The 16,948-nt window shown below is 41.2% G+C and overlaps 1 protein-coding gene across 1 annotated transcript in view; it reads right to left on the reverse strand.

Moving 5' to 3' along the window:
- atp10a (ATPase phospholipid transporting 10A) overlaps nucleotides 1-16,948 on the reverse strand; it is a 95,757-nt gene that overhangs the window by 40,541 nt on the left and 38,268 nt on the right. The window contains exon 10 of the mRNA XM_034709312.1: nucleotides 4,073-4,631. Coding sequence (XP_034565203.1) covers nucleotides 4,073-4,631 — 559 coding nt within the window. The remainder of the gene's footprint in view (nucleotides 1-4,072; nucleotides 4,632-16,948) is intronic.

The raw sequence follows: 16,948 nt of genomic DNA on the forward strand, positions 1-16,948 counted from the left end.
CAATCCATCATTTGGGATTGACCAGAGCCTAATGAAAACATTGTCAATTTACTGACATGTCCGGTGAGCTCGTGTGCCATGTGAAGATTACATCCCATGATTTGTAGCAGATTGCACATTCTCAGCCACGATTCATCAACGCTGGAGGAAAAGTCTGCAGACGTGATACAGCACCGGCAACATCGTGCACTAAACCACTTTAAAATACAACGCTGACAGCGGTGTCACCATTTATCAGCAGTTACTACTCTAAACTATCCTTCTTGTAGTGATACACTTCTGACTGGACACAGCGATCTCAGAGAGGAGTGCGATGATGATATCTTCTAACTGATCAATACTTGTGTTCATCATGAAATGTGATCTGATGAAACAGAGGCCTGAAAAAACCAGACAGTTCATCAGTCAAGCTTCAGAACAGAGTTTCATACAGTAGAGTTGTCCATCACACATTTTAAAGGATGCGTCCCCTGTTTTCAAAATAAAAGTAATCAAAACAGGAAGTTAAACTCCAGTGCTCTGCATGTCTGAGGGGCTGCAAGCTGAGCTGCCATAACATTACATGAGCTCAGTTTGCTTCAATGTTAAGACAGGGTTTCCAATGCCAGTTAACACGATGAATAAAGCCGTCAAATGTTAAAGAAAAGGTCCAAAAAGGTTCATTAGGTCTGACACTGTATTTTAATTTTAGTAATGCATTTTTGCATTATATTTATAGGCGCCTTTCTTGGCACTCAAGGTTACCTTACAACATTAAAAACAAACAGAGTTTAAAGCTAGGGTTGGTAGTCTCGGAAAACCAGCATGAATTTGAATGTAGCTTTTCCTCATGACTCCGTCTAACCCCTCCCCCCCTCCCCTCGGAGCTCCTCCAAAACGACGCCCCCCCCCGCTCACATGCACGAGCGCCGCTGATTCTCGACCATATGATCATGACTGATTCAAAACCGGTCCTCACCAAAACATTCTCAGAGTGAAAGTTAAAAATACAAACAAACATGGCTACTGTTAGTACTCACAACTATCATGCTAGCATTATCCAGTTGTACTGGTGACACGATATCAGGAGAAAAGTTATAACACATATATAATACTGTAACAGCTCTACTGTTTGTTAAACGCGTTCAGTGTAGATGCTCTTAATTCCTACAGTGTTGATGGTCAGTGAAGGCATCAGGAGAGGTGTAGAGTGTGTGAGCGGGAGAGACAAGAGGAGAAGTTCTTCATTCATTCAAACATTGATTGTTGTTTTGTTGGTTGGCGTGATCACGGCCGACAGTGACCGGTTATTAAAGCTCAACATGTTCACGAATCGGCTCGTCATCACTACAGCGTCCAGACGGACGCTACAATACATATATATTTTCTGTAGGACTTACTGAACGTCATTAATTATTCTGCTTGTTGGTGAGAGCTTTTTAGACTCTGATCCGGACTACAGTCCTGAGCAAAGCACCTCATCGGGTCAGAGGGGACAGGCCCGAGGACGAGTGAGAGGGGCAGTAAATAGAGTCAGGGGAAGCAGAGGCAGGAGACGGGGACTCGGGGGAGTGCACGCCGGGGAAATGTACGCGCAGGAGGCGGGCAGAAGGGCTGGACGGGATTTGATTGGTTTAAAATTTGGGGAGCCAAAAAACGGTGATTGGTTGGTGTTTTCCCAGGTTTACTCCGGCTGTAGATAGCAGCTTTTTTCACTCTTTTTTAAGAACACATTATGTATTGATTGCCATCAGGACATAAAGATCATTTTAACCAGTATGACAAAAAGTGGATCTAAATCTGATTACCAACCCCAGCTTTAAATAGTAAACAGTAAATAAAACACAATTTAAAAAGTTTGAAGTGAATGGACAGTGGAGTTGTGGTCAGATGGAGTAAGCCAGTTTAAACAGATGGGTTTTGAGTTTGGATTTAAAATGTGGGATTGAGTCAGTGTTGCGGAGGTCAGGTGAGAGAGAGTCCCAGAGCTGGGGAGCATAGCGGCTGAAGGCTCTGCTCCCCATGGTAACAAGGCGAGCAGGGGGGACAGTGAGGTGGATGGAGGAGGAGGAGGATCTGAGGGTGCGGACGGGTGTGGCAGTATGGAGGAGGTCAGAGAGATATGGAGGGGCGAGGTTGTGTTTGGATTTGAAGGTGAGGAGAAGTATTTTGTAGTTGATCCGGTGTGTGATGGGGAGCCAGTGGAGCTGTTGCAGGATGGGTGTGATGTGGTGGATGGAGGCGGTGCGTGTGATGATACGGGCGGCTGAGTTTTGAACCAGTTGAAGTTTATGGAGGGTTTTGTGGGGGAGGCCAAACAGAAGGGAGTTGCAATAGTCCAAACGGGAGGTGACGAGGCTGTGAACAAGAATGGTGGTGGAGTGGGGAGTGAGTGAAGGACGGAGACGGTTAATATTGCGAAGGTGAAAGTAGGCGGACCGGGTGACGTGGTTGATATGGGAGGTGAAGGAGAGGGTGCTGTCGAGGATGACACCCAGACTCTTAACCTGAGGGGAGGGGAAGAGGGGCGAGTTGTCGATGGGAGTATAGAAGTTATGGAGTTTGTTTAGTGTAGATTTCGTGCCAATTAGAAGAACTTCAGTTTTATTGCTGTTTAATTTGAGGAAGTTTGAGGTGAACCAAGATTTTATTTCAAGGAGACAATCAGTGAGGGAAGAAGGTGGAAGTGAGGAGTCAGGTTTAGTGGAGAGGTAGAGCTGGGTGTCATCCGCGTAGCAGTGGAAGTGAATATGATGTTTACGGAAGATGTGACCAAAGGGGAGGAGGTAGATGATGAACAGCAGGGGCCCTAGGACAGAGCCCTGGGGCACACCTGTGGTGACGGGGACTGGATGGGAGGTGAATGATTTAAGTTGAATGAACTGAGTGCGGCCTGAAAGGTATGAATGAAACCAGTTGAGGAGTGTATTAGTGATGCCGACAGTAAGACAGTTCTTGTACAGTAATTAGACCAGTGTGACCACTGCAAGAGAGAAAATCACATCATGGACTGGGAAAAGGCAGATTTAATCCACTCAGAGAGCAGCAGATATGAGTGTTAGATAAGGGAGGCTGTAGAGATCAGGAAGCGGGCCCAGAGGACGATGAACCAGGATGAGGGGGCCTACATGCTGTCACACACCTGGGACGATGTGGGACAACAGGGGGGCGCGGTCGTGCCGTTTCAGGTAGGACAACCAAACCTCTATAAATCAGCTGACAGACAATGTCACAACAACGTCACATGACTCCTCTGAAGAAGACAGCAGGAAGTCTGTAGTCCTAACATGTCAATGTACAAAAGAAAACACACACTGGTCGAGTTACAACTGTCGAACTACACTACCAGTCAACAGTTTGGAAACACCTTCTCATTCAAGGGTTTGTATTTATTGTAATGATTGTAAACACTGTAGATTAATACTGAAGACATCAAAACTATGAAAGAACATATATGGAATTATTGAATGAACAAAAAAGTGTTAAACAAAGCAGAATCTGTTTTAGATTTTAGATTCTGTAAAGTAGCCCCCTTTTTCCTTCATGACAGCTTTGCACACTCTTGGTATTCTCTCAGTCTGCTTCATGAAGTGGTCTCCTGGAATGGTTTCTAATTAACATGAGCCTTGTCAAGAGTTCATTTGTAGAATGACTTGCCTTCTTAATGTGTTTGAGACCATCAGTTGTGTTGTTCAGAGGTAGGGTTAGTACACAATGGATAGCCCTATTTGACTACTGTTGTAATCCAGATTATGGTAAAACCAGATTATTTCATAGTTTTGATGTCTTCAGTATTAATCTACAATGTTGAAAATAATTAAAATAAATAAAAAGCATTGAATGAGAAGGTGTGTCCAAACTTTGGACTGGTAGTGTATAAGTTAAAGGATAGGGTTCTCCTTGCACACTCCATAAGAGCTCCTTCTCTTTGAGGCAAACAGATTCAGAGCACTTTGATTCATTTGTGTTGTTTAAAAATATCCTGAGCTAAAAAAATAACCAAAGAACCTTTGAGTTAAATCTCCTGTTGGTATTACTTTCTGTTACAGGAGAATGTAAACATGTGTTGACTGTTGATCTGAGGGTTTCTTACCTGTGTCTGGAGGTTTAATGAGGTCCATGATAACAGAGTCGGCTCCTTTGGTGTACACAGTGATCTGATCCGTCAGAGGGTGTCGAACCACCACTGACATGCGTTTCCTGGTGGAGTCGAAGCCAAGCGTGTGCAGCAGCTCAAAACTCAGCTTCCCGAGGTGAGGCAGCTCCACGGTCACCTGGTCGGGGAGGCGCCCCACGAGGGAGCACTTGTAGGCCCTGGCAGCGTAAACCAGAGCGGCCTCGTCGGGGGACTCGGCCTCATACCGCAGCTCGCCTTCCTCCACGTTCCACGCCTTCCCGTCGTAGCAGGGCGGCATGGGGCTGAAGGCGTGCTGCAAGCTACCAGAATGCTTCTCCTCGTCCAGTTTAGTGAGCGTGCTCTCTGCAGACGGGGAGGACAGCATGCTGGCGCAGCCTTTGTTGGAGGAGCGGTTGGTGATGAGGCTGGAGGAGCTGCTGCTGTTGGAGCCGGAGGTCAGTCGGCTCGGGGTGAAGCGTTTGATGAAGTCCTCGATCGTCTTGACGGGGGACTTCAGCTCAAACCTCATCCGGACCTGAGGGACAAAAAATACTGAGTCAATCACACGTGACATCAACCTATCTTGGGTCAGATAGTGGAAAGTCAAAGCATCTACAGCTTGAGGAGTCCTCCATCGCCTTCAATGTGGTTTTAAAAAGACACAAAGAGACCAGCTCCCTCAGACCCAAACGTCCTGCAGCAGATTCAACACCACAGGAGCAGTGTACAAATGCGATACAAATTAAACGTGCTGAATATGAGTTAAACTATCAATACATGTATTTGCTTAAAAATTCAGAGTAAAGGATTACATGAAGGATGAATCAGTAACACTGGGTAGAGTCAGCTCCTGCAGTCACATGTCACAGCGTCCTTGGGCCAGAGACACTGAACCTTAAATTGCTCCCAGTGGCACGGCCAGTGTGTGAATGTGAGAGTGGGATTACTCAGTTCTGATGGGCACTTAGCATTGCACCCTCTGCCATTAGTGTATGAATGTATATGTGAATGGGTGAAAGTGATCTGGGGTGTAGAAGCACTTTAAGTGGCTGGCAGACTGGAAAACGTTAAGTGAGTGGATTTAACGTTCATTTATCCAAAACATGAAAACTGATTTCTGGAGTGTGTCGAATTGTTTCTGTAACCAGTTGACAATCTTAACTTCAGACACAGACTGAGATCTGTGAGGGCTAAAAACAAAGACAGGATTCACCTAAGGCTTTAAAAGTTAAACTAACTTTGAAGCCCATTGCTCGTTGAATGCTCGGGCATATAAACTGCATGATCCACGGGTTTTGGCTTCATGTTATATTTTAAACATTTCTTGGCTTGCTTCCATTTGAACCTTTTCCCCTCTAAGATATACTTTCTAAGAAAAAGAAGGGAAATTACGATCCATGCTGCCAAGAGATATTCCTAAGATATAAGAGTTGAAGAGCACCGCTCGCTCTTTACACAACATAACCTCAAACTTTAGGACTTTGCTCACACTCGTGAAATCTCAATATAAGCCACATATTATAATAGTATGTGTAATATACTATGAAAGCCCTAAAAAGGCATGTTTCAATACATTTTATTTTTTCTGTTTCCTCATGATAACTAGTTCATTTAACTTGTTTTGTAGATTAATACTGAAGACATCAAAACTATGAAAGAACATATATGGAATTATTGAATGAACCAAAAAGTGTTAAACAAAGCAGAATCTGTTTTATATTTTAGATTCTGTAAAGTAGCCCCCTTTTTCCTTCATGACAGCTTTGCACACTCTTGGTATTCTCTCAGTCTGCTTCATGAAGTGGTCTCCTGGAATGGTTTCTAATGAACATGAGCCTTGTCAAGAGTTCATTTGTAGAATGACTTGCCTTCTTAATGTGTTTGAGACCATCAGTTGTGTTGTTCAGAGGTAGGGTTAGTACACAATGGATAGTCCTATTTGACTACTGTTGTAATCCAGATTATGGTAAAACCAGATTATTTCATAGTTTTGATGTCTTCAGTATTAATCTACAATGTTGAAAATAATTAAAATAAATAAAAACCATTGAATGAGAAGGTGTGAACAAACTTTTGACTGGTAGTGTATAAGTTAAAGGATAGGGTTCTCCTTGCACACTCCATAAGAGCTCCTTCTCTTTGAGGCAAACAGATTCAGAGCACTTTGATTCATTTGTGTTGTGTAAAAATATCCTGAGCTGCACAATTAACCAAAGAAACTTGATTTAATCTCCTGTTGGTATTACTTTCTGTTACAGGAGAATGTAAACATGTGTTGACTGTTGATCTGAGGGTTTCTTACCTGTGTCTGGAGGTTTAATGAGGTCCATGATGATACACAACATAACCTCAAACTTTAGGACTCTGCTCACACTCGTGAAATCTCAATATAAGCCACATATTATAATAGTATGTGTAATATACTATGAAAGCCCTAAAAAGGCATTTTTCAATACATTTTATTTTTTCTGTTTCCTCATGATAACTAGTTCATTTAACTTGTTTTCTCCAGATCGCAACGTATTTTCTCATTATGTAAGGGATAATGTATGGCATGGAAAAAGAACCACTTCAGGGTGAGACAAGACCCCTCCACTTCAAGTCTGGGTCTTGTCTCACCCTGTTGGGATTCTTTATCCCATAACGACCTGCTAACCATACATTATCCAGCGTATTACCCGGCTACTAACTAAACATACAAACACATTGTCAATTATTTTTTATCAAAAGATGATTTTTATTTGCTCTTAGTGTTTTTATTTTATTTACTTTCTATTATTCATTTTATTTTTTTGTGTTCTTTAACTGTTTTTTAAAGTGTTTTATGTGTTTTATTATTATTCTTTTATTTTATTGTATTTTATTTTCTCACAACGTTTTATGTTCTGTGTGTTTTAACTTATTTTACCAAATGCGCTGTATAAATAAAGTTGATTGCATTGGATTTAAAATGATTTCTGTTTACAGTTTTTAAAAATAGTCCCAGTGATTCCTCGTCAGTGATCGTTCCATGGTGATGGATTCTTCTCTGCCTGTTGTGGTGGATTGAACATGAAACTGTCCTCATTCAGCTCTCCTTCTTCTCTGAGCTCTGTGGTTCACACACCTTTAAAAAGAAACTAATGTCACAACTTTGAACCCTGCTGCTATCATCACCACCGCTCATGGTTTAACTTTCTTTGGAGAGATCACTAACCTAAAGTTTCTCTCACCTGCTCCGCTCCTTCATCATATTGATGGACAGGATCCAAAATGTAAACGTCTGTATCCTGCCGGTTAACATGCTAACTGAAGCTAACGGTTTAGCCACATTGTTTTGATGCTAACAGAAGCTAACGGTTTAGCCTCACCTTGCGGTCTATGGTGTCAACAAGCAGAAGCTAAATGTGTCTGAACTCTTTTCTGTGGATTGATTTGACATGACGTGTGATCAGTTTGTCTCTGGTGTTGCTCATGTTAGTGAGAGTTAATAACCATCATCAAGGGGTTTGGACCAATCAGAATCAAGCTTCTTACACAACCGGAAGATCAGTAAGAAAGCCGGGTAATAACTCAAGATAACAAGCTTTGTTTTCTCAGGATAATGAGAAATATAAGATGAGAAAATGGAGTAAATAAAATGTATTTAATCGTGTTCTTTTAGGGCTTCTGTACTAAACATAAAAGGAGCACATTTATAGATATGGTAATCAAGTGACTTATAGGAAAGGCCTGTTTTCAGTTTCTTTAATTGTTATGTTTTTGTTTTTTAACAAACATTGTTTAGAAAATTTTGTCTCAGTACAGAATGAAAAAAAGACATTTTGTTACAGGACTTTTATCTAACAGGTTGAAGATCAAAAACACAAAAACTAAGCTTCGTCCTCTGGACACAACGAGATAAATCATCCCGTTATCACGGGAAAAAGTCAAGATCTCGAGATGACGACTAAATTAACTTGGTATCTTGAGAAAACTGAGAAATAAAATGTATTTAATTGTGTTTTTTTTGGGGCTTCTTACTAAACATAAAAAGAGCACATTTACACACATGGCAACCAAGTAACTTCAGGTAATAGGAAAGGCTTATAAATAAGTCAAGATCTTCAGATACCGACAAATGGAACTTGGTATCTCGAGTAAACAGAGAAAATAAAATGTTTTTAATCATGTCCCTTTAGGGCTTCCGTAATATAAATCTTGATCTTTTGTTTGTTTTGTTTGAATTCCTATATTTGTGTTTTATGACTAAAGCTACACTCAAGACATACGACAAGCACTGGGATGATGGAGTTTTCTGCGCCACTAAACCCAAAACAAACAGCTCTGAAGTATTTTCTCAACTCCTTCACGCTTCTGTAAAAATGACACCTGAATCAAGCTGAGATTGTTCAAGACTGATATTCTTAGATAAATCTATCTGTGTCTGCTCCTGACAGCAGAATCTAGTTCCTGTTTGAAGCCAAGCACTGACCAATCACAACACACAGAGCTGTCTTGCCTGGTTTGAGAGTTACTGCTCTGATCGTCTTCAGTCTGTAAGGGTGGAGGGGCTCCTTTCAGATCCCCTACCTCTCTCTATTGGTGTCCCACAAGGGAGTATATTGGGTCCTACACTGTTCAGCATTTATGTTAATGACATTGCCCTTGCAGCGGGTGATTCTCATATCCATCTATATGCAGATGACACAATTATTTATACATCTAGTTCCTCCCTGACCACAGCACTGTCCACATTACAAGCCAGTTTCCATAGTGTCCAACATGCTCTCATGAGGCTCCATTTGGTTTTAAATTCCAATAAAACTAAATGTATGGTTTTTAACAAAAACATGCCATTGCCCAACAGCCCCCTCAAAATCTCCTCCCTGGATGGGTCGGAGATTGAGTTTGTTGACAGTTACAAATACCTAGGGATCTGGCTTGACTGCAAACTTTCTTTCGAAGCACACATCAACACACTACTCACTAAGGTCAAATCCCGCATTAGTTTTCTTTATCGCAACAAATCCTCCTTCACACACTCTGCTAAACAGCTTCTGGTTCAGATGACAGTCCTCCCTATTCTTGATTACGGTGACATAGTCTACAGGTCTGCTTCCAACACTCTCCTTCACAAACTGGATGTCATTTACCACGCTGCTATCCGTTTTGTCACTGGAGCCCCATTCACCACTCACCACTGTCACCTGTACAGTCATGGCCAAAAGTTTTGAGAATGACACAAATATTACATTTTCACAAAGTCTGCTGCTTCAGGGTTTTTAGGTGTTTTTGTCAGATGTTTCTATGGTCTAATGAAATACAATTAGAAGCATATCATAAGTATCAAAAGCTTTTATTGAGAATTACACAGAATTCATGCAATAAGTCAATATTTGCAGTGTTGACCCTTCTTTTTCAAGACCTCTGCAATTCTCCCTGGCATGCTGTCAATCAACTTCTGGACCAAATCCTGACTGATGGCAGTCCATTCTTGCATAATCAATGCTTGGAGTTTGTCAGAATTTGTGGGTTTTTGATTGTCCACCCGCCTCTTGAGGATTGACCACAAGTTCTCAATGGGATTAAGATCTGGGGAGTTTCCTGGCCAAGAGCCCAAAATCTTAATGTTTTGTTCCCCGAGCCATTTTGTTATGACTTTTGCTTTATGGCAAGGTGCTTCATCATGCTGGAAAAGGCATTCTTCATCACCAAACTGCCCTTGGATGGTTGGGAGAAGTTGCTCTCGGAGGACGTTCTGGTACCATTCTTTATTCATGGCTGTGTTTTTAGGCAAGATTGTGAGAGAGCCCACTCCCTTGACCGAAAAGCAACCCCACACATGAATGGTCTCAGGATGCTTCACTGTTGGCAAGAGACAGGACTGATGGTAGCGCTCACCTCGTCTTCTCCGAACAAGCCTTCCTCCAGATGCCCCAAACAATGGGAAAGGGGATTCATCAGAGAAAATGACTTTACCCCAGTCCTCAGCAGTCCAGTCCCTGTACCTTCTGCAGAATATCAGTCTGTCCCTGATGTTTTTACTGGAGAGAAGTGGCTTCTTTGCTGCCCTCCTTGACACCAGGCCTTCCTCCAAAAGTCTTCGCCTCACTGTGCGTGCAGATGCTCTTTCACCTGCCTGCTGCCATTCCTGAGCAAGCTCTGCACTGGTGGTGGCCCGATCCCACAGCTGTAACACCTTCAGGAGACGGTCCTGGCGCTTGCTGGACTTTCTTGGGCGCCCTGGAGCCTGTTTGGCAACAATTGAACCTCTCTCCTTGAAGTTCTTGATAATTTGATAGACGGTTGACTGAGGTGCAATCTTACTCGCTGCTATAAACTTCCCTGTTAGGCCCTTTTTGTGCAATGCAATGATGGCTGCACGTGTTTCCTTGCAGGTAACCATGGCTAACAGATGAGGAACAATGGTGTCATGCACCATCTTCCTTTTAAAGTGTCCAGTCACTCAATCATGACAGATTGATCCCCAGCCTTGTCCTCATCAACACCCACACCTGTGTTAATGTGTGTGACACCTGTGTGTCATTGAAATGATGTTAGCTGGTCCTTTTGTGGCAGGGCTGAAATGCAGTGGAAATGTGTTTTTGGTGATAAAGTTCATTTTCAAGGCAAAGAGGGACTTTGCAATTAATTGCAGTTGAGCTGATCACTCCTCATAACATTCTGGAGTATATGCAAATTTCCATTATAAAAACTGAAACAGCAGACTTTGTGAAAATTAATAGTTGTGTCATTCTCAAAACTTTTGGCCATGACTGTACTCTCAGCTGAACTGGTCCTCACTCCACTCTCACAGACAAACATGGTTTCTATTCATTTACAAATCCCTCACTGGTAAAACCCCGTTATATCTACAGTCACTAATCAAACTTCACAGCACAAACCGTAGCCTGCGCTCAAGTAGCCTTATCAAACTCATCCCACCAAAAGCCCGGACCTCCTTTGGTCGCACCTCCTTCCAGTTTTCCGCTGCAAATGACTGGAATCACCTGCAACAATCCCTAAAGCTGTCCTCTCTCATTCCACTCGCCACTTTCAAAAAACTAATACACCCCATAATTCAACATCACTGCACTTGCTTTTAAATTGCTTTTAAGTTGTTCACTGCTGTCATATTTTTGTATTGTATTGTTCTGTCTCTAGGTTTCTATGTATGTCCTCTCTGTTTCTTGTTTTGTTTTTTATTTATTGTCATGCCACCTATGTTGCCTCCTCGCCCAGGTCGTTATCGCAAATGAGAATTGGTTCTCAATTAACTCACCTGGTTTAATAAACGTTAAATAAAAAAACATTAAAGCAAGCTTCGACTGCATGCATGCTGAACACATTGTCCAAACTTCATGGAAGGGCATTCAGCTTTCTAATAATTCCTAATTCCAGGTAAATTCCATGATTTAATCTCCAGGTTGATGTCCTTCCTTGACTCCAACTTCTTCTCGTGTCTCACAGTCGGGCTGTAAACAGCGACCTGAAGGAGCGGAAGTCTTCCCCGGATATCTGTTATTGGTTATCCGGACATCCACAGGCTTCACCACCAGCCTGGGAGTATTGTCTGAGGCCCCCCGAGGCCCCCTGAGGCTGAATGGTAGTCAGACGACAGCAGATTCTTCCAGAGATTGTATATTTGATGAAAAACTCCATCATTGGTAACAGATGTGTTTCTTGGCTTCATGTCTGAGCTGGACGGTTAAAGAACGTGGGCATCAGGGTGGAGAAAAGGAAGGTGGAGTGTATCAACAGAGAAAACAAGCACTCCTTTCATATTTTGGAACCACAGAGTAATCGATTTTTAAAATAATCCACTCTTTACTGTCTGGACTATTTAAGCCACACAGAGAAGAGGTTGTGATGTTTCCTGAACAGACGTGATCACTTCCAGATCTTTACCACGACTTCCTCCTTCGCTCTGCTTCCATCTTATCTAGAAATCACAGTTTGTGCTCGATGACACCTTTTACTATCCGTTCCAAATGTTCACCCTGATCTCCTTCTCTCGCTCTGCTGCCTGGAAACACACAGACAGACTCGTAGCTGGATGAGCTGATTTCTGAAGAGGGATGAAGAGTTCGGTGGTCAAAAAAAAATAAGGAAGTGAGGAAGTGCAAAGGATTCAATGTTCCTCGAGTGCCACGTGAGGCTAGTTCCAGAAACATAAGAAACCCAGAGGCTGGTTTCACAAAGCTTCAGAGTTACGATGAAGAATTTATCCCTAAAGTTAGGAGTAGATCCTGGTAAAGATAAAGGTTTGACACAACACCCTGAGGTACAGTGGCCCTGAAGGTCAACTATGCAAACATGTCATGATCACACAAATATTTCACTATTTGTGAAGTGTCTTTGAGTTCTGTGAAAAGCGCTATATAAATAAAATGTATTATTATTATTATTATTAAACACTAAAAACATTTTCAACTGACTGCCTAAACTACTTTAACAAAATATAAAAAAGTCAGGAAACACAAAAACAATTGACAAAACTTCAAAACTATTTTAAGACTTCAGAAAGAAAGACCTCGCAAAAATGTTTCATTGAATGAAAAAATTTGTCACAAACACAAAGATATCTACAGAGAAACACATTGTATCCACAAATAGGATTTCTTTCAGATTTTGTGATTGTTTTTCTGCATTTATTTAAATTTTTTTGCCTTCCATTGATTGTTTTTGCATTTTAATGTAATATTTCTAAATAATGCAAAACAAATAAAATAAAAAGTGTTTCATTAAATATTTTAAATTCTGTAAAAAAAAAATGTTTCATGACATATTTTAAAATTTTGTAAAAAATAAAATGTTTCATGAAATATTTTGAAATTTTATTACCAAAAGTGTTTCTTGAAATATTTTGAAATTTAAAAAAATGAAATGTGTTTCATGAAATATTTTTTGTCATTAATAAATATTTGTTTGTTTCTTCGAATAATTCTATATTTTGTGAAATGTTTTTTTTTGTGTCTGATGAAATGATTTTCTTTTATTACTTATTTGTCCACCTGACACCGTTCTATGGAGAGTATCTAAGGTGAAGCCTGCCTGAGCTTATATGGCACCATGAGATCACACAGTCTGGGGTCAGAACGTGGAGCAGGTCAATGTTATAGAACAGGAGAATAAATATTACACTAACCATGTTGTATTTTCTATAGGCTTTTAAGACAAAATTGGCGAGCTTCAAAGGTGACATATCATGCAAAAGCGACTTTTTAATGGTTCTCTACCTGAAATATGTGTCCCTGGCATGTCTACAAACCCCCCGAGAAATTAAAAGAATCCATTGTGCCCCTGTTCTGATTCCTCCACCTTTCTGTAAATGTGTGCTGAGACCAGCCGTTTCAGTTTTCAGTGTTTTTGTTACGTCACAACAATATCCAGTCTGTCACAGAGTCAGAGCTTGGAGCTGGTTCAGCCCATAGACTGTATAAAATACAACTCAACCCCTCCTCCGTTTTTCATTACCTGCACACATGTGTGCTAACAAGGAGCTTAGGAGGGAGGCATGCTAGTTGTAGGCTGTCTTAATAAACACAAAGGTCGGCTTTACTCCCCACGTCTGCAGATTTGAAGATCTAGCTGATGATTTTCATTTGTCATGGATAAGTGCTAGCGCTAGTTAGCATAGCCACATAGCTACATGTCGTAGCAGTAGCTGTGTACCAAAACACACGTCGACATACTGACAAATAAAACAACAAGTAACACAGAATCTGTGACCAATCCTTCAGAAAGGTCCTGCTGCCTTTCTGATAGAGGTCGGTTTTACTCCCCACGTCTGCAGATTTGAAGATCTAGTGGATGATTTTTATTTATCATGGATAAGTGCTAGCGCTAGTTAGCATAGCTACATAGCTACATGTTAGTAGCTGTGTACCAAGACACACGTCTACATACTGATAAATAAAACAACAAGAAACACTAAATCTGTGACCAATCCTTCAGAAAGGTCCTGCTGCAGGCGCCTCTCCGTCAGGATCAGATTCTGGATCAGATTCAGAGGGTTGAAGTAACGCGATCTGTGAGCAGCCGTGTATATTCAGCCAACATGTAAACATTAGATCAATTTGCTGGAGAGCCGAGGCACATCCACTTCCTGAGGGGGCGTGGTCAGAGAGAAAACAGACCGTTCTGAACAGGACTGAAGAAGAGGGTTTTTCAGGCATGCCAAAATCTGATTTCAAAGTTTGTTTGTGTTTTTTTGAGCATAAACTTTAAAGGCATGTTTTGGGGACCTCTTAGACCAATATATATTGATGAAAAAAGCATGACATGTCATCTTGAACTCATCTTATTTAAACAGCCAATCCAGTTTTTGCTCATTTGAACTCCAGAATATTTCAAGCTTTCGAGGATTTCCTGTAACACTGACTCCCTGAGATCATCACGGTTTTTATAAAGTGCAAAAGGAAATGGGACTTGTGGAATTAAAACTCGCCATTACTTCCCTGGTGATTTTTTTTCTTCTTTGTTGACTGTTCTTAAAAGATTTGAGGGTTTGTTAGTGCTTTCTGTTGGATTTTTTTTTAACACTGTGCAGCTGCTGTTTGTCCAGAGCTCCTTCAAAATAAAGGATCTTGTAAAGTAAACAGGACTGATTCAATCAGGGTTTACTGAGTAATGAGTCACTTTAGTATACACTTCAGCACTTATTTCACATCCACATCACTCGACAGAGGTCATTAAGGACCATGATGGAGAGACTTGAGAACCAACAAAACAATGACAAACTTCTAGAGGAAAACATGAAAACGGATGAACCTTTCAGCTCCATATTCTGAATCAGTGCACATCTTTGTATGAAAATGCAGTATGTGTTTTTTCTGCATGTTCATCCTTCTATAAATTTGAAAAATCATGTCCTTCAGTATTTTAGCAGTGATGAAAATCCACCTCCTGGCTGTTCTCCTTGAGCCGATCCCTTTCCTGAGATGTTGCAGCACAAAAGCAGAGAGAGTGACTCACTGAAGTTCTCACATACAGTTATAAATCATTCAGGTGGAGAGTTAGCCGCAGGGGCTTTATAATAAAATGTGCACGATTACAATGGCACACAGGAATAAACGCAATAAAGAAGAGGAAAACAGAAACAGTGAAACAAGTGAAGCTGAATCTGAGCAGGTCTGTGTGCAGCTGACTGGCAGCACAGCGAGCTGGTGCACACTCACAGAGGATATCACCTCCTAACAGGACGACCACACCCGGACTCCCACCAAAACACAACAAAACACGGATACACGGAGCCAAAACATCAAAGACTCAGGCAGCAAATTACTGAAAGATATGTGCAATCAGAGACTTTTAGAGACTCTGAACCAGCTCCCTTTGCTTTATCTCTACGTTGATCAACCACTGACGCTTTCTCCTTCTTTCACTCGCTGAAAATATGAGCGTAAATCTATCTTTTTCATAAGCTTTGGTGCTTCTTTCTATTTCTACAATTATGTCAAAATAATGGAGGCAACATCATTTGAAAGCACAGGGTGTTAAAAAGTATGTTTTTACAGCTTAATAGTAAACTGTGGTTTTAAAGCTTGATTCTGATGTCATTATCCTGCCTCCCAAGAATCATCTCGCTCCTGGTGCGTCAGGAAAGACTTCACGTTGAGGAACTTTAGGAGCTTCAGGGGCCGAGCTCACGATGTTTGTAGAAAATTACAGGAGTGCATGTGCGGACGACGGACTCCTCCCACCGTCCAAAAACATGCTCATCAGATTGATTGATGACCCTGAAGTGTGAGTGTGTGCGTGAATGGTTATTTGTCTCTACATGTTACCCCTGTGATGGACTGGCGACCTGTCCAAGGTTTTCCCTCCAACCTCAAACGGGATAAGCTGTAAAGATAATGGATGGATGGATATGTGGATGACGTTAATGTCTACAGCTGTAATGTAACACTCTGATTAACTCTGATCATCTCTCTCTCTCTTCATCTCCCTCTATCCCTCTCTCCAACACGGTCTCAGCTGACGTGTGTCTAACATGAGTCTGGTCCTGCTGGAGGTTTCTGCCTGTTAAAGGAAGTTTGTCCTTGCCACTGTAACTTGCTAAATGCTGCAAAGTGCTCTGCTCATGGTGGATTAAGATGAGATCAGACTGAGTCCTGTCTGTAAGATGGGACTGGATCTTATCCTGTCTTGATGTTTGGTCTTTGTTAATATACTGTAACATAGAGTACGGTCTAGACCTACTCTGTTTGGCGTCTTCAGATAAGGTTTGTTGTGATTTGGAGCTATATAAATAAAGATTGATTGATGATTAAAAGCCTGTGTGTGAGCATTTTTATCTTATCTTGACGAGTTAGCATCCAAACATTTGCTCCTTAGCTCTGCACACAAAGAGCAGCCAGGGATGGTGGGATTGTCACTGGGTTTGTATGCATTTACACTTCCAGTCCAAAGTTTGGAAACACCTTCTCATCCAAGGGTTTGCATTTATTTCAATTATTGTAAACACTGTAGATACTGAATAAAAAACACTGTAATACTGAAGACATCAAAACTATGAAAGAACATATATGGAATTATTGAATGAACAAAAAAGTGTTAAACAAAGCAGAATATGTTTTATATTTTAGATTCTGTAAAGTAGCCCCCTTTTTCCTTCATGACAGCTTTGCACACTCTTGGTATTCTCTCAGTCTGCTTCATGAAGTGGTCTCCTGGAATGGTTTCTAATGAACATGAGCCTTGTCAAGAGTTCATTTGTAGAATGACTTGCCTTCTTAATGTGTTTGAGACCATCAGTTGTGTTGTTCAGAGGTAGGGTTAGTACACAATGGATAGCCCTATTTGACTACTGTTGTAATCCAGATTATGGTAAAACCAGATTATTTCATAGTTTTGATGTCTTCAGTATTAATCTACAATGTTGAAAAT

This window comes from Notolabrus celidotus, chromosome 2, assembly GCF_009762535.1.
Source record: "Notolabrus celidotus isolate fNotCel1 chromosome 2, fNotCel1.pri, whole genome shotgun sequence".
In the NCBI taxonomy this organism is placed as follows: domain Eukaryota; kingdom Metazoa; phylum Chordata; class Actinopteri; order Labriformes; family Labridae; genus Notolabrus; species Notolabrus celidotus.